This window comes from Falco rusticolus, chromosome 3 (assembly GCF_015220075.1).
Source record: "Falco rusticolus isolate bFalRus1 chromosome 3, bFalRus1.pri, whole genome shotgun sequence".
Lineage (NCBI taxonomy): Eukaryota > Metazoa > Chordata > Aves > Falconiformes > Falconidae > Falco > Falco rusticolus.
The window spans coordinates 3,260,907-3,280,852 of record NC_051189.1 but is presented as its reverse complement, the minus strand read 5'-3'; the positions used below and the strand labels follow the sequence as shown (position 1 = coordinate 3,280,852).

Genomic DNA, 19,946 nt, shown 5'->3' with positions numbered 1-19,946 from the left:
GGACAGTGAGGGGCATTGAGAACTGGCTGAAGGGCAGAGCTCAGGGGGCTGTGACCAGCGGCACAGCCTGGCTGGGGGCCTGTAGCCAGCGGTGTTCCCCAGGGGCCACTGCTGGGTCCAGTCCTGTCCAACTCATCCATCAGTGACCTGGAGGAAGGGACAGAGGCACCCTCAGCAGCTTTGCTGGTGATACAGCCCTGGCAGGAGCGGCTGGTACCCCAGAGGCTGCGCTGCCGTTCAGCGAGACCTGGGCAGGCTGGAGAGCTGGGCAGAGAGGAGCCTGGTGAAGGTCAGCCAGTGTAAGGTCCTGCCCTGGGGAGGGACAGCCCCGCGCACCAGTACAGCCTGGGGGTGACCTGCTGGGGGGCACCTCTGCGGAGAGGGGCCTGGGGGTGCTGGTGGGCAGCAGGTTGCCCATGGGCCAGCAGTGTGTCCTCGTGCCCAAGAAGGTCAGTGGGACCCTGGGGGGCACCAGGAGGAGCGTGGCCAGCAGGTGGAGGGAGGTGATCCTGCCCCTCTGCTCTGCCCTGGTGAGGCTGCGCCTGGAGTGCTGTGCCCAGTGCTGGGCTCCCCAGTTCCAGAGACAGGGAACTGCTGGGGAGGGTCCGGCGGAGGCTACAGGGATGGTGAGGGGACCGGAGCATCTCCCGTCTGAGGGAGGGCTGAGAGAGCTGGGCCTGTTTATGCTGGAAAAGAGAAGACTGAGGGGGGGGTCTTATCAGTGTCTACAAGTATCTTGAGGGCGAGTGTGAAGAGGACGGGGCCAGGCTCTTTTCAGTGGTGCCCAGCGACAGGACAAGGGGCAACGGGCACAAACCGCAGCACAGGCAGCTCCCTATAAGTATGAGGAAAAACCTCTTTCCCTTGAGGGTGACAGAGCCCTGGCACAGGCTGCCCAGAGAGGCTGTGGGGTCTCCTTCTCCATGTCCTGATCTGGACTGGAAGAAGAATAAGATGTTGAAATAGATTGTTTAATATTATATGAATAGGAATATAGCAGTATGAGACTAGATCCATCTAGGTCCCATATTTTTGAAATAACCAAACTTCTATGAAATGTTTTCTTTTTGTTTTGCTGCATTCTGTATAAATGTATTGCAGTCTGTTGTATATATATCTTTGACAGTTCAGAACACACACAGAATAATAGACTGAGAATTAATATAAAAGAAAAAAACACTAAATGAAATCTGATTAAATATTCTATTCAACATCAACACAAGAAGCTAAGAATCGTAATTGTGCATGGGAAAATACTATTGAAGTTTTTGTATGAAATTATGTTCTTGAATAAAATAACAGATAAGGGATCTGCTGGATTGTTTGAACTAATCAGAAACATTTTCTTTCACTGTCCTTGCAGTATTGTTTCTTTGTAATATAAGATTAGTTTAAGAATAAGTAAAGGGAAAAAAATAATGAGATATTGCAGACTGAATTTGGGTGGGCAGAATCCATGGGTAACAATTTTTCTATCATGCTTCTATATAGCTGGAAATAATGTAATAATAAATAACATAAATAAGCTTCATTGTTTTAAGTCTACTGCCAATGTGAGATTGCATCTCACAACTCCAATACAATCCATAAAAATCTTATTTAATTTCTCCCTGTAACAAAAGAATAGACGTTAAATTTAAGTGTTGCAGCTGAATTCTTTTTTAACTGTGTCTACTATGTGCATGAAACAGTGTCGAGTAGCTTTCTGTGCTCTTCAGGTTTTATTATTGAGAATCCTGTTTTCTAGAAGGGAGGGCTCTCCTGTTGTCGTATAGTCCTCTAGAAAGAGTGGTAGAGCTGTTGACATATTTTTACAAAAAAAATAATTCACCTGTGTAAGGAGGCCTATGTTGGTAAAGCAGAACATTAAGATGTAACCAAACCATCCCAAATTCTTTGTTCCCCAGATAAATAATCTGTATTTAGCAATGTTTGCAGGTTAGCTATCTACCATAGAAACACAGAGAAAAAAATGTGTATTATGGTGCTTAGAGTTTCCCCAAGCCAAGGAGAATGCCTAATATGCTGCACAGAATTGCAAAGGTTGGAAACTGGATGATGTGCACTAAAATAAATTAAAATACTTGTTGAAGCTGTGCTCCCACTCAGTTATGTGATGTGGCACACATGGACGTTGTGTGACTCCTCACAGAGGTGGGCTGCAGCTCGTGTGAAGGGGACAGTTTTCTTGTCATGATGTGACAGTAACGGTGCCATATCCCCATCCTGCCACGACCTCATACTGTCCCTCTGTGGGCAGGACCAGGTCAGGATGTATCAATGTTACGTTCGGTTGTAAAAGCTGATTGTATTTCAGCACATTTTCTCAACAGCGTCCAAAGACCTTAACTTCTTCCTTTGTTTCAGGGTGAGAGGGGAGCTCCCGGCCTCCCTGGACAGCCAGGAGACAGAGGCGTGCCAGGAATCGGGCTGGCTGGACCCCCTGTAAGTAGCCGGTCCTGCTACAACCTGTAGCAAGGTGAAAACTTACACATCGCCCTCTGGGGAATGTGTTACCTGTGCACAGCTGTGCCAAGAGCCAGTGGGACATTGCACCCTCTGAAGGTGCAAACCACAAACTAGTCCAGAGGCTGCCGTTCAGGGCTCAGATGTCTGCATGTCTGTTGAGAAGGCTTTTGATGCATTTGGGTTTAATTGAAAAAGAAAGGTGGAAAAACGCTATAGGAGTGATTGGTACCATGGGCTGTTCCTCCTGACTTTTCTACATCATCTTGATGCATTGGCTGTGGATGTGAGTTGAGATCTGTGCTGAACCAGCAGGCCTAGTATACCATCCAGATGTAATCTTGCGGTCACCCTATTAGAAGAGATGAGTGTGACACTCATGCCCACATCAGTGACAGTCAGCACTCTGATAGGGAAATACAAAATCAGATTGCTTAAATTGCTGCATTCCAAGGCAGCCATTGTCCTCCTAATTTCCCACAAATATTTAGTTGGACATCATCCAGCTCTGCCCTCATGTCCTACTTATCAGTAGGCCGCAAGGTGTATCTGGGAGTCTGCTCTGGAAAGCTGGGATTTTCATATCACTGGGGTTCGATCATTCCAGTACTTGTCATGTACAACTCCTTGAGACGAGGGGGATTTGGGAGAGCTCTGACTGTAATCCTGCTCAGAGTCCTCCAGAGAGGCACTGAATTTGCAAGTGAAATATGTTTAGGAGGAACAAAACTTTATTCCTAGCCGTAATTGCTAGAGGACATCTGAGACCTTGCATTCTTTTGCAACCCCTTGTACATGCCGTGGTATTGTACCAATCACAGTCAATGTTTTCATGCTCTGATTATCTTAAGTTTCCCAATTAGTATAGGAAATTACCTTGAGCTGACCAGTCATATTGCTGTTTAATATTGGTTGACAAATCCAGCTTTCTGAGGTGTACCTCCACTTAAATATTTGCTTTCACCATGCTGAATACTGTGTAAGATAAAACAGACTGGGTCAGTCATGTTTCACTTTGTGACTGTCATGGCCTTGATGGTCCTCACAGGGTTACTGATGACTGAAGATTTGCTGGGTATTATTTGTTATCATTTATCTAAGTAACAGTGGTGTTCTTGCAGTTCTTAATGTGCAGCCATTAACATTAAAATTAAAATGAAATTAGCAAATGAGTGTCTGGCTTGTTTGAAAGTCACTAGGCTGTGGCTAGTTTTTAATTACTGATTTTTAGATTCAGTACAGGGGTAGATGAGTTCACTTCTGCATCCTGATGTACTCCAGATGACAAAGCTATTCTTTACTGGGGCTTTAGCTTCTGCATATCTGTGAACACAAACAACTAAGAACTTGACTCCAAATGTAGACATCACTTGTCTCACATCAGAAGACTACTTTTTTCTGTGTTATGATTGCTTGACCACTGTCAGGAGGAGTAGTCATCTACATACCACACTATTCCCGATTGATTTGATTTATTTAATCTGCTTCACTATTATTTTAATATTTTTTTTTGGCCAGCTATTATGACTATTTTCTCCACTGTAGACTCATGTTTTTTCCCACTGTAGACTCATCGTAACCTCAGCTCCAGTGCAAAGACTCTGGAATTTGTAAAACAGTGTATAACCTTGAATCCACCAGGTTTTCACAAAGACTGAGTCCCACAGAAAAAAACAGAATAAAGTTTGTGGAGCTGCTTCAGTGCCTATAACACACTGAATTAAAGGTGTCAGCCTATACCCTTTTTAGCAATGTGACAAAACTGTGTGTATAATACTTTCAGCTTCAGAGCTGAGAGCCAGCAACTCTTTTTAATTGGAGTCCTCACCCTGTTTCCTTCTGCGCCCTTAGCCTTTCCCAGGCTTTGCTCCCTGCAAAAAAAGGTATATAGAGATGAGGATTTTTTCACTTTGTCTGCAAAAGAACACAGAGCCATAAAATGAGTATTAGCAGAATGTGTTCTTCCCAACTGAACCATAAGCAGAAGAGGGGACTGCTTGGAGAAATGGGGCGATTCACATACTTAGGCTGAAGTTGCCTAAAGAACGTGTGTGCTGCGTAAGTAGAAGGGTTTTGCTTTTGCTCTGCTTTGCCCTGTTCATATTGCTATGGGTTCAGAATTATGTATTTAGCCTTTGCTTGAGCAGAGCATTAAAGCGTCTTGCATGGAGGACTGTACAAGGATTTGCGAATTAATGTGCCTGAAATAGAAACCAAAGGGAGAGGAGTCATAGTGCAAGCCAATTTATTCAAACACAGCCCCAGAGATGTGAGTTCAAGCCTTGTTTTAGGTGTGTTTGGAAAGCCAGCTTGACTCATCCGTGCTGGATATGGGTACTGCATCACTTCTGTGGTGTTCCTGTAGAAGTGGATACTTTCTAGCAGCTCACCAAGTTGCACATTTTTAAGTTGCATCCCCCCAAAAATAGCATATGCAAGCCCACTAGACTCCCTGCTTTAACGTCTTTTAAAGAGCACACAGGTCCCATGAGATGCTTTTCCTTGTGTTACAGTTAGCTGAATACAGTGGTCTTCAGAACCTGGGGGAATTTTCCAGTCCGGGCCAACAGATACGAGGGTGCTGTGGTTCTGTGTCCCCAGGTCCAGGCAGGAGCCAGGCTGAGCACATATTGCCAATGGGCATATGTGTACTCAGTGCACACACATACACACATGTGTACGGCCACACAGACCAATGCAGTGAATAATGCCTTTATCAACACTTAAGAAAAACCTTAACAGCATTCAGAAATATGAGCAAGAATGTCTCGATCCCTCTCCTCCTCTCTGGCTGATGAGGTTTGAAGGCCACTGTTGGAATTTATACATGAAATATGGATCTTTCCAGCAGCTGGTCTTGGAAAACTACTCTGCCCAGTACCCAGGCCTCTGCACCCCAGTGTCCTCCAGCTGCTGGCACCCCAGACCTGCAAGCCCCCTGGGTTCATAGTCTCACAACCCCGCAGCTGCTGGCACTCAGACCTCTCCAACTCACCAACTCATCTGGCTTGAAACTCACTAAGATTCAACCACACAAGCTCAGATTCATCAGCTCACCCATGCTGAAGAGCGTTACAAACATGATTTAATAAGAATGTAGTAAATGGGGTTACATCAGGCTGGTGGCCAGTCACCAGTGCGGTTCCCTAGGGCTCAGTTTTAGGGCCAGCACTCTTCAATGTTTTTATAAGTGATCTGGACACAGGAATTGAATGTACATTAAGTAAGTTTGCCAATGGTACTAAACTAGGAGGAGCTGTGGACTCCCTCGAGGGTCGAGAGGCCTCACAGACAGATTAGGGTAGACTAGAGAGCTGGGCAGTCACCAACCATATGACATTCAACAAGAACGAGTGCAGGATTCTCCACCTGGATCAAGGTAATCCTGGTTATACACACGGATGGGGGGATGAGAGGCCGGAGAGCAGCCCCACGGAAAGGGATCTGGGGGGTTGGGTTGATGGAGAGTTGAATATGTGTCAACAGCTGCCCTGGCAGCCAAAAGGGCCGACGGTGTCCTGGGGCGCATCAAGCACAGCACTGTGAGCTGGTGGAGGGAGGTGACTGTCCCGCTCTACGCTGCACTGGTGCAGTCCCACCTCTGCACTGTGTGCAGTCTTGGGCATACCAACAGAAGAGGGACATCAAACTATGTGAGAGTGTGACCAAGATGGTGAAAGGCCTTGAAGGCAAGACTTACGAGGAATGGCTGAGGTCACCTGGTTTGTTCAGCTTGGAGAAGAGAAGGCTGACAGGTGACCTCAGCGCAGCCTGCAGCTTCCTCAAGGGAGGCAGCAGAGGGGCAGGTGCTGATCTCCTCTCTCTGGTGGCCAGTGATAGGACATGAGGGAACGGCATGAAGTCGCATCAGGGGAAGTTCACATTGGACATTAGGAACAGGTTCTTCACTGAGAGGGTGCTTGGTCACTTGCACAGGCTCCCCCAGGGAAGTTGTCACAGCACCAAGCCTGTCAGAGTTCAAGCAGCACCTGGACAATGCTCGTAGTCATATGGTTTAGTTTTAGGTAGTCCTGTGAAGAGCAGGGAGTGGGACTCGATGATGTTATCTTCCAACTTGAGATATTCTATGATTCTATGACTGGTGATGAAGTGCAGGGCTCAGTCAGACAAGCATCATGTTAGTATACAGCTGGCCCCTCTGATCCTCTTTTCTTTCTTTTTTTCTGACACTTTTCCCTCCATGATCCACCTCAATTTCTTCCTTACTCTGCTTTTGATCCTTCCCCTAAACATCCTGCTGAGTACTGCGCACTGCAACAGCGTCTGTGTGAGCAGCATGTCAGACTTTCTCCTTTTCCTTGACCTTCCTCCTCCAATTTGTTTTATCTTGGTGCTTCAGGACCCACCCTGATCAGACAAGGGAGGGTGTTAAATTTAACTTGTTTTGATTGCTGTGTCTTTTCTGTTTGCAGGGCCCTATGGGACCCCCAGGAGACAAAGGGTCATTGGTACAGTATGTCTTTCTAACTACACACAGATTTTATAAGGAGGGCACAACCGCGTTAATTGTGTTTTTACTGGTGATTTCATGAAGGCATGTTTAATTAGTTTCTTTTTTTCCAAGGCTGGTACGGTCACAGGGTGGCTAACCATCCAAAGGGGACTTCTCTTTTCCATTACTAGCTACTTTTCTGTTGTATTAAATTGTGAGAAAGAGCTGGTTGAGACTCTTGGCATGGTGACAACTTTTCCTTACCTATCAATAGCCCTACAAAAGAAAGATTGAGTTACTTGTTTAACCCTTAATTCAAAAAAGTATTTCAAGGTACACTATGCTTTATAGCCAAGGCCTCAAAGGTTTAAAATAAACAATTTTTAAGCATTTTTCTTACTTATATCTTACTTATATGCATATAAGTATATATGCAAATGATATATACATATATAATTTGCATTTCAGTATTTGTTCAATGCAAATGAATGCATTTCAGTATTGACCAAATACATTTAGTTCCTCAACATGCAGTTTTAAAAGGACGCAATCCATTGGTGTGAAAAAAAATAATTGTGTACAGTGGTCTCAGTATACACTGCCACGAATTTCCAGCACAACAGCCAGTCCTACCCAGTCTGTTAGCTTGGCACTGAGGGAATGGGCCTTCTTTTCTCCTCTGCAGTCCTGTGCGCAGTCATATTTTCTCTGTGATCATAAAATTAACATAATGACTCCTATAAAGAGTCATTATTACCTTTCCAATCAAGGTATGTGAGGCTTGACTTTAGTGATGCATGTGAAGTACCTTGAGGCACAGTAATGACTGATACTGTGATAGTGCAATATGAGATTTAATTTTTTTTCTTAAACTCTCTCATAGTTGTTTAATTTCTAGTCAGTTTTTTTTTCCCCAGTAACTGTTGGGTTGAGGATTTTTTTTCTCTTCAGCTAAGAAGCGCCTTATAAGTACTGTTCCTGTTATTGGGTATGTCTGTTCTCTCCCTACCAGGGTCCCCGTGGTGTACCTGGTATCCCTGGACCACAGGGGCCTCCTGGCCAGGATGTAAGTAAAACAAAAGTGTAAGTGCTCAAGATTTGCCAATTTGCCAATGCTCGAATCTAATTTCCCTGAAAATTGTGTTCATGCTCAACCACAGCCATTGAGTGTTACTAGGATGGTCCAAGGTTTTGAAAATCATTGTCTAGTTTTACAGTAGAGATGTGCTGGTTTAGTTTTGTTCTGTTCCTCTTAGCCTTTTGGCTTGGTGTTCATCCTCTGGAGTTCATTATGTCCATAAATCCCTTCTTCTGTTGTCTTCTGTTGGGACAAAGCTGAGACATATTGTCTTGTACCATATACATTATTTTCTTGTGTTTAGATTAAATTTTAAATTTTTTCTGATAACAAAAGCTCCAATTCTTAAAGCCTGAAGAGTGCTTTCTCTAGGGTTTTTTGTGGTCTTTGTTTTTTGCGTAGCAGGACTAATTTGTTCCATAACAGGAGTACTACGTATTGTGCCTACTTTCATGCTCTCAATTACTTCAACATTACTTACACTTGCTTTTGTGAAGAAAAAAAAAATACTATCCAGATCACATTTTAAGCTGGTAGTATTCCTGTACTGAGTATTAAAAAAAGATAATCAGAGAAACTGGTGATTCTTATATTCTGAGAGTTACAAAAAAATATTTCTACATGTTGAGTGATGTTATGTGCATGGCCGCCTCCTCCAGCTGCTCCAGACCAGGTCCCTCCTGCATGGCCTGTGGTGCCCAGGACCAGGGGTAGGGGGATGCAGCTGCTGCTTTCCCATTTGCAGGTTCAACCAGTAATGAAGCTGTGCATGAATCCCAGAGATACAGCCATGGACACACAGACACAGAGGACACTGACGTGGCTGATCACATAAGTTGCCACAGATGAGGCACGTCTTCAACAGCATCTACATACAGGATTCACATGCAGCATAAACACAGCCAGCCAGGTCCCTTCCTCCTTTTCCGCCAGCAGAGACAGAAAGTCACTAGTGGTGGCACACACACACACACACACACACACACACGTCTGCGGATCCTTCAAGCATTGGCACAGCCCTCTGTCCTCACACCCCTGCCCAGATCCCAGACCCCCTTACCCACCCACAGGTCCTCTACTTGCTTGCTGGTCCAGCCCGATGGCCACTGCAAACATGCAACATTCAACTTGTCCCTTGTGCACCTCACACTCATGTTTCCCCCTGGGCTTATTGGTATGGACCCCTCACCCACCTGATACCCTGGCCTGGACCCAAGTCCCCCTTCTTGCCAGCTGGTCCAGCTTGAAGTATGCTGATGAATACACACCCCCTACACACACACACGCCAGGACTGGGGAAAACACAGATACTCGCCTCATCCCAGCTAGCACCAGGCACATCAGCTGTGACCTGTAGTTGCATGCCAGCCACCGGCATGGAGCCCCTCACTCACCTTGCTCATGCTGGTCCCCCCAGTAGGTGGTTTTGGCAACACACACCGTTCCCACCCCAGTGGCCGGGGGTTAGAGACCCCTGCACTCACTCCAGTAGCTGACAACAACGGAGGCTGGGGCAGCCCGTACCCCCGGTCTGACTCCAGTAGCTGGCACCAGTTTCCCCGTGCATACAGGTCTCACCAGTAGATGGCACTTAGTCCTTGCAGCACACATACATTATGCAGAGAGGTAGTTAAGAAAAGCTTTGCTAAGAAGATAGTGAGATGATAGAACAAACCATGGTGATCAGGTGCAGGGACCAGCCAGACAACTGCACTGACCAGCCCCGTTTTACGTATGACAGGCCCCTTCTACACCCTTTTCTGTCCCCCCCCGTTTGTTCCTCTCTGCTCCCTCTTCCCCTGCATGTCCTCCCTGTCCTCCCATGCATCATGCATCTCCATCACTCTATCAGTTCCTGCACCCCTCCCTGTTCAGCGCCCCCCCCCCGCCCCGCCCCATCTTGCAATCTTATCCCTTGCAAAGTCCAGGTTGATCTTCCTGGAAGTGCAGCCTGTGGTTTCTTGATAGCCCATCAATTAGTGTGAGTGGCATGATTTGTTTCTTCTTAAGTCTGTGTCTTGGTATATTTTGTTTCTGATTTTCTCCTTTTCCTTTAGTTTCCAAATTGACAAGCTCCCAGGACAGATAACCTTGCTGGAATAAACATTCTCACACTCCCGCATGCCTTCATCGATTAGTGTGACTGTCCAGGTTTGGTTCCCATCACTGCCTGCCTTATTTGTTGGCCAGGTTTATGTCCCTGTATGTTCTTATTTATGGCTTCCTCTTTATTTTCCCTTGTCGCACTGAAAAATGTCCTTGACCACATACCCCTAAAGGAATTGACACTCTCTGGCCAAATATCCTTACACGACATGTTTTTTGGGAAGCATCCATTCTCCTCTGTCTGTCTGCTGGGAAATAAAATGTTTCTGTTCAACAGACCTACTCAGTTCCTCTAGATTAGAAAACAATCTGAATGAGACAGTCTCTTGTCCTGCTATTAGCAGTGAGGGCACCCATTTAATAGGGTCTTTCTATATTTTGATTGAGCTAATTTTAATTAACATAAACATTTAATTAACCACTTTTAATTATGTTAATTAATTATGACAACTAAGTTCCAGTATTACCAGGAAGTTAATCTTCCCCTGCATTTGTTTTCATAATTACAAAAACTTTGTGGATGCATACATTACTGCCATTGGATCTGAAAAGCAAAGTTTTCTGTTCTGGGGTTGATTTTCCTATACAGTTCGAAGGGCAGTTCCAAGGAACCTTTGTGTTCATTTTAGGGTACATACACCCCAAACCAGAGCACATTTATTAAACCTCCTATTGGCTTTTTATTCCTGTGACTTATAACCTATTTAAACTACTGCATTTCAAGTTTTATTTTCAGTCTTGCAATAGAATTAGCCCACCATAAGCCTATGTGACTGGTTTCCTTATACACTTTTTTATTTTCACTTACATCACTTACCTGAGCATCGTTTTTCAGCATGTCATCTGCACAGCTTCCATCAGTTCCATGTTAGAGACCATTCCTGTGTGTCACATTTTGCAGACTGACAGAGTACTCTGTATCCTGTGCACCATGCCTCCTCATTGCTGACATCTTTTTCCAGCACTGCTATGCTGTACCAGCCATTGGATATTCCACTTTGTGCCAGCTGCTGTTGGCTGCAAACTCCTGAAAGTGTTCAAACTTAATGAGCTTTCCAATACTGGTTGTTATTTGGGTCTGTGCATGCTCCCACATTGCATTAGCAGCGTCTCTTTTCAGTGCCATGCAGGGGGTTTTTTGGCAGAGTCTTTTAAGTACTTTTTTAATTTTCTGGCTTTCTCTTTTCCAGTTCCCTCCCTGTTAGTCAGCTTGTCAGATGCAGTTATACCCTCCAGGCCTTCCTTCTAGCATTTTCATGTTGTTCTGAGCAATGTTTGCAGCTTGGCCCTTGTTGTCAGCCTTTTCTAATTCCAGGCCTCTGTAGTCCAGCAAACTTTCCTCTACTTTGGACTCTGCTTCCAGTTGCCTGTTCTCTGAGAATACAATGTGTCAGAGTGCCATCATCCTACAGCCGCTTTGTTCATTTCAGCTCAGATAAGCATTCTTGAAAGAACACTCTCTTTTTGCAGTCCTGTGCCTTTCAACTGTTTGGCTTTTCTCGGGATACAGTAGTTTTCAGATTTGTCAGTGTCATGGTTTAACCCCAGTCAGCAACTACCATGCAGCTGTTTGCTCACTCCCCATCCACCCCCAGAGGGATGGGGAGGAGATTTGGGAAAGAGGTAAAACTCGTGGGTTGTGATAAGAACAACTTCATAATTAAATATTTAAAATAAAATATAGTAATGAAAATTAATATAATAAACATATATATATAAATGAAAATTAATAACAATAAAAATTGTAATGAGAAGGAGAGTGAGGGAGAGGAATAAAATCCAAAATGGGAAAAAAACCCAAATGATGCTCAGTACAGTTGCTCACCACCTGCTGACCAGTCCCCCAGCAGCCATCACAAAGCCTTACCCAACTCCACCTAGTTCATACACTCAGCGTGGCATTCTGTGGTATGGAATATCCCCATGGCTAGTTCAGGTCAGCTGTCCTGGCGGTGTCCCTCCTAATTTCTTGTGTCCCTTCACCCTTCTCACTGGCAGGGCCTGAAAAACTGAAAAGTCCTTGACTTAGTATAAAGATCACCTAGCAACAACTAAAAATATCAGTGTGTTATCAACATTATTCTCATCCTAAATCCACAACACAGCACTGTTCCAGCTACTAGGAAGAAAATTAACTCTATCCTAGCCAAAACCAGGACAGTCAGCCGTGGCACATAGCTTAATTTCTTACCCTGGCTTATTTGGACCCTATTAAAGACATCACCAGCTCCACATCATACACTGTTCAAGAAAACAGGCCCATCCCTTTTCATCTCGGTGCAGTCTGATACCATATGGATATCACAGCCACGCTTAAATCTTTCCCAGGATTTCAGTTTCAGTCACTCCCTTCTGTATCTTTTTTAATAAAAAAGAAGTCTTTTCCTATATTCTTCTTTAAACGCTCAAATTCCACTGCTAGTACCATGTCACGTTCCAGATCCAGAAGCAAAAGGCTGTCAGCAAGCCCTGTGGTAGAAATAGCTTATTTATAGCTACGTTATTAGTCAGCATGAAAGACATTTCTGAATTTTCTGTGTTGCTTTCTGATCCAAGATGATTGTCATGGCTCAAGTCTTTGCGTTGCTTTGCACTCCTTAAAGCAAGTGCTGTGTGTCTTCCTGAACAAAGTAGGTCTGGGAATGCACAATCTGTGTAACTGTTATTTAGGCAACCCTCCTTCCACTTACAGAAGTGGTTGAGAACCACAGTGCAGAGGGTGCCAGAAGCATGACCTGAGGGTTAGCATCTGTGAGAGAGAAGGGACTTTGGGAACATCCCACAATCTTCTACATTCACATAGCTGCTCTGTGGAAAAAGCAAAACTATAAATTGGTATAATGTTTCCTTATATTTACTCAATTCCTCAGAAGGACACTTGTGGGGAATTATGAGCTAAGAATCTCCTTCAGGCCATATCTTCTCTTGGTTCCCACCTGTAGAAGGTTTAGTTCCTCAGGAAACAAGCTTTCATCCATGGACTTCAGTACTACTTCAGTTCCACTTCAGCTCCACTTCAGTTTGTGTTTAATTTTAAGCTTTTAAAGTCAAGGTAACTGAAGGGTTGTTGTTCACCCTGAAGTGTTTAATGTGGACATAGGAAAAGAAGAATCAATGTATTTTCCCATTTTCTCTCTCCTCTAGCAAGAGGTACGAGATTTCAGTTATAAGTGAGATACAAGGATGTTGTGGTTTAACCCCGGCCGGCAACCAAGCCCCACACAGCTGCTTGCTCACTCCCCCCACCCAGAGGGATGAGGAGGAGGATTGGAAACGAATGTAAAACTCAAGGGTTGAGATAAGAACAATTTAATAGGTAAAGCAAAAGTTGTGCACACAAGCAAAGCAAAGCAAGGAATTCATTCCCCACTCCCCATGGGCAGGCAGGAGCTCAGCCACCCCCAGGACAGCAGGGCTCCAGCACGTGTAATGGGTACTCGGGAAGACAAACGCCATAATGCCACATGTCCCCCCCTTCCTTCTTCTTCCCCCAGTTTATATACTCAGCATGATGCCATATGGTATGGAATATCTCTTTGGCTAGTTTGGGTCACCTGTCCTGGACATGTTCCCCTCTGGCTGGCAGGGCCCAAGGAACTGAAAAGTCCTTGATTCAGTAAAACATCACCCAGCAACAACTAAAGACATCAGTGTCCTATCAACATTGCTCTCACATCAGAGCCAAAACACAGCACTGCACCAACTACTAAGAAGAAAATTAACTCTATCCCAGCTGAAACCAGGACAACAGATGAAATTCAGGTTTGCTTTATAGCTATACTCATGGCGTAGCAGGGTATCCCAGCTTCACCTGTGTGCACACACAGTGCACTTAAATGTTTAATCCCCAGGTAGCCAAGTAACTCCCCATCTGGTCATCTGCATAAATAATACAGTGAACTGATTGGAGAGAACGGACCAGCCTGATGAACAGAATACCAGTCTCCTTCCTGGCAAAGAATTTGGCCAAGTTTTAAAGCAGCTTTCCAGGTGGAAATTTTGGATAGTCTCAGAGTCACCTAAACAGCCCCTGCTAGGCCTAGACCTGTTGAAAACCACTACTCGGATTAACATCCTCACTGGGGAATCTGGCACCATGCCAGAGACCTCTCCAGGTGCATCCTCCTTGCAGAATCAACAAAACTGAACACAGATAAGATGTGTTAAAATGGTCAGTAGAAACCGTTCCTGCAGATGCAAAAATGGTCACGTAGGGCAGCCTTCTGTATCTGGTTAAGATACAAGATATTTTGTATGTTCTTTAAGATACTCAGTATGGATAGAACACACATATGCTTGAGTGATGACACAGAGTGACAGCCAGGTGGATACAGGAATTTAACAGAGAATGGTCTGGGGAAATCTCACCGAGTCCAACTTAAAACACCACTGCAAGGATGTTTGCAATGCAGATTTCTGTCACAATCTGGACAGTGACCAACTATCCTGTTCAAAAGATTTGGTTTCCCATTTGAGAATTACTTTATGAAAGATTCAAAAATAACCTTTCGTTTTGTTTGGTTTGTTGTCGGTTTGTTTTTCTTTTCACAAACTAATGACTTGCTAATGACAGGCAAGAGATGCTCATTCAGGGGTGTGTGGGAGTGTCCTTTTTCCAAACCATGACTTCCTGGACCTTAAATTCTAAGGAATTTATCATCATGTCTACGCCTTCACCTCAGGGAAACTGATACCAATACAACCCCACAAACAAGCAAAAAGGCTCATTGCTATTTCAGGTGCAAGGGATTTGTTTGCAAAGCTTGTGCAAAGCAAGGTCTTGATTTTGAATGTTACAGGTGTCTTAAGGGATTTAAAGCTTCATCCTTCACACTATTGCAGTTCATAGTGTTTCCTGTGACCAGAAGACAAGTTAAAGCAATTCCAGTCTTCGTGTGACTCAAATGAATTTAACAAAATCACATGGTAGATAAATGAGATTTAGGAGGGATTCAGACGATGTTAAAGTTGCAGATATTTAAAGGAGTTTACTGTTTGTCATGTGCAAGAAGCAGTGGTGCTTAGTGGAAAAAAGTAAAATATGTGCTAGTCCAGAGCAGTCAGCATAGTGTGGGAGCAACCAGGGGGTTATTTAATGATCATTTATAATTTTTTCTTTCTCTTGATCTGTAGGGTGTACCTGGAAACCCAGGGGAGAGAGGACCTCCTGGAAAACCAGTATGTAACTTAACTTCTGTATTATATCTTCCTTTTAACTCAGTTTTCACCCCTACACCTCACCTCAGAAGTGCACTTCAGTGCATTTCCACTGCTGCTTTTCCCAGCAGAGCAACTGGAAAAACCCTAGGAACCACTAAGGGGTTATGATAAAAATACCTGTGATGGCTTTGGAATAGTATGAAAATAACTGGATATCCTGCATGTAAATGAGAGCTAAAATTCTAAAGGCACTTTCGTAGCACCACTATGCAGTGCCCTCAGCAAGAACTCATCTCAGGTGTGATGAAGTGCATTGATGATAGAGGGCAGGAAGTACATTTTCGGTCCAGTGAGTTCTAGGCAGGGCAAAGGAAACTAACGAGAGTCCATAAGCTCGTTCAGGAAAATTTCTTATACATTGATGCCTTTTAAAATTGCCTAAGCTAATGAATTTCTCATTCCACAGGGTTCATCACCCCTGCTCTCACCAGAGGACATAAATCTCTTAGTAAAGGTAATCTCCTTTTGATGATGGTGGGATTTTAAGTGTACGTTTGATTCACATCTGACTAGCATTCTGTGATGGGAAAGTGTCTGAGCTACAAGTGCAAAAGGTGCCTTTAAACACTCTGTCAAACCTTGAGGCTTGCAGGTCTCCTACTTACACTGATATTGGGACACTAGATCACATACCGGAGATCAAAACCCAATGCCTTTTGATTATCCCTAGCAGTGAAATGACCTACAAAGATCTTTATAACTTTGTGTATCTTGCAAAAGCTGTTATTTTCAGCTCTTTCTGAGAGGCATGCGTTCCCAAGGAGAAATAAACTTTGTCCAGTTGCTTTACCTAAACCAGACAATTGAACACATTTTAATAAAATGTCTGATTTTTCACATGTACCTTCAACAGTGACTGAGTAGTCTTGAACTCTGGGTGCAAAGTTAGTTTGCATGGCGCATCTAAAAGAATGCAGGTAATTAACCCCCGATGCACCCATGTTCCAAAACGATGATCTGTCGGTCTGCTTTTAGTGTCCATGAGAGAGTTGTCTGGGAAATGTCAGTGTTTGATAGGTGTTGACTGCAAAATCTTTACAGATTTACATGGGCTGAGGTGGGAGATTTTTAAGCAGTCTTGGGACATGGCAAGAAATCCTGCCTTATTGATTAAAAGAAACTAAAACCCCCAGCTTTTTATACCAATCCCATTAACAAAAGGACCCTTTTAAGATTGCTACTGTAAAATGCCTTCATCAAAGAGCTGTCTTATAGAGCCAAATATTTTACTGGAGATTTTACTGTAGGGTATTTTGGGGGATTTCTGATCAGGATAATAGCAAGAGACTGATTCTTGGGCGTATGAGGTCATTTTAAGGTTCCTGTGTTTTCCTCTTTTGATTATGTTCTGATTAAACATACTAGTATGCCTTGCATATTCTTTCTCCTTGGTATTTTTTCACTCCACACTTGGTACAGATCTATATAAAGCAGCACCTTGAAATCCCAGATGAAATTAGGGCTCTGTTGTTTGGAGCATTTCTCGAGCACATATAAGTAGATAAATATGCATTTAGGGACTGAGACTTAGAAAGACAGTTTACCCCACAATTTTACAACAGATCATTGACCGAGCTGGATGTTGGAGCAAGGCCTCCTAACTCTCAGCCTGATGAGCTGCCTGTTGCGCTATGCTGTCTCTTACAGGCAGGATTCACTCCCCTTTTGCTAAAGGGTGTCTGCTTTTGAAATGGAAATGCCATACCCATGGTATATAATTTCCTGAGGATAGCAGAAATGTGAAGACTACTGAGATAATGCTTCAAGAAGTTTTGGAAGGAGGGAGGTAGTAATTCTCTGTGACAGAATTTGGCCAGGACACTGACATTCACTTGATCTTCACAAACTCCATAGGATGAGTTCTCCTTGACCATGCTAGGTGCTGAATACAGTTTCAGTTCTTAAAACAGAGCCCTAATTTCATCTGGGATTTCAAGGTGCTGCTTTATATAGATCTGCACCAAGCGTGGAGTGAAAAAATACCAAGCAGAAACATGCAGAACACCCTTTCTGACATTGCACTCCACCTGGGTTTTCCCTAGCAATCTGCCCTCTGAGCAGTAACCCAGCTTTTGCAAACTGGTGTAGACAGTTTTCTAGTAGTCTTGTAGCTTCAGAATGAGGTTGTTCTTCGTCGTCTTGCTTTGTGGTTCTCTGACCTTCCCATTAGGAGAAGCTTTTCCTTGGTTTCCTGATCATGGATGGTCAGTTAGGATCTGTCCAACTAGAACTGATAGGGAACTTCCCATGGGAGCACGTGTGAGCTCAGATGCTGACCCTCTTTCTGCTCCACACTGCCCTAATTTCGGTTCTGTAAGGCCAAGTGATCCAGATCGTACCCAGCGTGGTCAAACTGTATTATAGCTTGTATACAAGCTATGTATTATTATACTGGCACCACACTGCTGCATTCATAATGGGTGTCTGTAGGGTCTGCTAAGTGCCTTCCATCTATGGCTAATTTATTTCTCCATCTTCCTTCCTAGGATGTGTGCAGTGAATGCCCTCCTGGCCCACCAGGACTAACAGGCATCCCAGGTTTCAAAGGTGATAAAGGTCTCCGAGGACCACCAGGTAGAGATGGCCAAGATGGGAAAATGGTAAGAGAGCTGGGGAAGTGACCATGCCTTGGATGTGCTATAAACTTGGTTTTCTTATAACATTTTTGGATGGTCGATTTTTTTTTTTTTTTCATCAGCAACCTACTGAATCTTTTTTAGATGTCTGTGGAGTCAATGGTCTAAACTAGTGTTTACTTCTACCTTTCCTGCGTTGCAGGGGAATCCTGGTCCCAGAGGTCCTGCAGGCCCACCTGGGCTTGATGGCCCAAAGGTTGGTTGGTTTTCTTTAGTTGTTTAAAAAACTTATTTGTGACTAGTTAGTACACTGGCTAACACAAGATCTTGGTGGTATCTATCTATGTGTAAAGAGGTAGGACTGGCCTGCTGGGTGGGCCCTGTACTGGCAATTCACTGGGTGCCACACGCGAGCAGAACTGCACAGCTCCCCACATGAACACTGCATTACCTAAATAATGTCTGCTACCGTCCAGTTGTTCTCACACGCACACGCATACACACACATGCACAGAGTGAAGGGCCTGATTTTTGATGTTGAATTCCATTACATTGGTGTTTTGATGACAGATAAGGACTTGAGAGTAAGTTTAAATTCAAATCAGTTGAGGAAGAAATTAAAGCCTCAGCAATAGCCACCCTGCCTGTCCCTCTCTTCTTTGAATACTGTATGCTTGAATCATTTAAATTAAGGATGATGCATTGGCCTACCGGACTCTATATGCACTATCTGCCATAGTGGTTTTATCCACGGACTGAATATTTCCTGAAACATGCTATAGGAATTTTATATAAATATATAAATAATAAAGGAAAAATCCTTTCAACTATATAGTTCTGCCTAACAGTCTAGGGACACAGGCCAACTTCCAGTGTCTGAAGGATTCTAATAATGTCACATTTCAAGCATTTCCCATGAAGAGGTCTGGCATCAGTCTGCTCACAATGCCAGTGCCTGGTCACAATCAAAACCTTTACAACTGCCTAATCTGAAATAAATCAGAACAAATCAATGAAGGAAGAGATAAGATGATTTCATGATGGAGCACAGTTTCCTCCAGACTTGCCCACATTACTGACCTACTGTCTTAAAATAGCTTCTACTGTTTTAACATCTTTGTATTTGCACTTATGAGTGTACGACAAGTTAATAGAGAGTCATGAATTAATCTTATATCTTGCAATTAAAAGTGTGGTAGGGAAGGCAGTAGAGTCTCAAAAGTAAGTATAGGGTTGATCAAAATGAAAGTATGTTCCAGGATAAAATTTGCAAAGGAATCAGTAACCCATAAAGATAATAACTAGCAGAAATGTGAGGTAGTCTGAGATACACCATGTCAGCAGCTTTCTTATATGCTATGAGAAATCAGAGATTTGGGCAGCAAGATTGAATGTTTAGGTGAAGTAACAGGACCAATTTTAAACTGTACATGTGCATGTAAAGTAAAATCAAGTAATTGATTAATAGTCTAACTTGCATTCAGTAAAAAGGCAGATACACAGAGTTTGCAAATGTTAAAAGAAAATACGTAAGACCCCTAAGAAGGCACAAAGACAGTCTTTGCGATTCCTTTCTAACATTAAGAGGATCCTTTCAGAGGAAGACTGAAAGAGCTCTGCACTTCTGAAGATGTAGTATATTTTTCTTAACACCATCCAAACTAGTGCTAGGTCCTATTTTGAAATAGAGCAGTAGAACTGCACATCTTTGCTCATGAGCAGCTTCATGCCTTCTGGCAATATGAATTAGGCCTCTTTTAATTAAGAAATAGCAGCCTTCCCTCCCCCCACTTGTCTCCTAGCTCCCATGTTCTAACCAGAATATTATTTCCACGGCCAGTAATTCATTAGTGCATTGTCATAATTTGTTCTTCATCATCTCAGTATTTTTCACTGTATGAGACTCATTTTGCCTTACTTTAAGCATTGGTAATACAGGCACCTACACTTGCGTTAGCTGTCTCTGTTCTGTCATCGCTAGGAAAGAAGAGAGAAAGAGAAAGAGAAAAAGAGAAAGAGAAAGAGAAAGAGGCACTTTCTGGGTATG

The 19,946-nt window shown here is 43.6% G+C and overlaps 1 protein-coding gene across 1 annotated transcript in view; it reads left to right on the top strand.

Moving 5' to 3' along the window:
- Nucleotides 1–19,946, top strand: part of COL22A1 (collagen type XXII alpha 1 chain) — a 237,671-nt gene that overhangs the window by 192,647 nt on the left and 25,078 nt on the right. Inside the window, exons 41-47 of the mRNA XM_037381896.1 lie at nucleotides 2,368–2,445; nucleotides 6,900–6,935; nucleotides 7,932–7,985; nucleotides 15,237–15,281; nucleotides 15,730–15,777; nucleotides 17,810–17,923; nucleotides 18,102–18,155. Coding sequence (XP_037237793.1) covers nucleotides 2,368–2,445; nucleotides 6,900–6,935; nucleotides 7,932–7,985; nucleotides 15,237–15,281; nucleotides 15,730–15,777; nucleotides 17,810–17,923; nucleotides 18,102–18,155 — 429 coding nt within the window. The remainder of the gene's footprint in view (nucleotides 1–2,367; nucleotides 2,446–6,899; nucleotides 6,936–7,931; nucleotides 7,986–15,236; nucleotides 15,282–15,729; nucleotides 15,778–17,809; nucleotides 17,924–18,101; nucleotides 18,156–19,946) is intronic.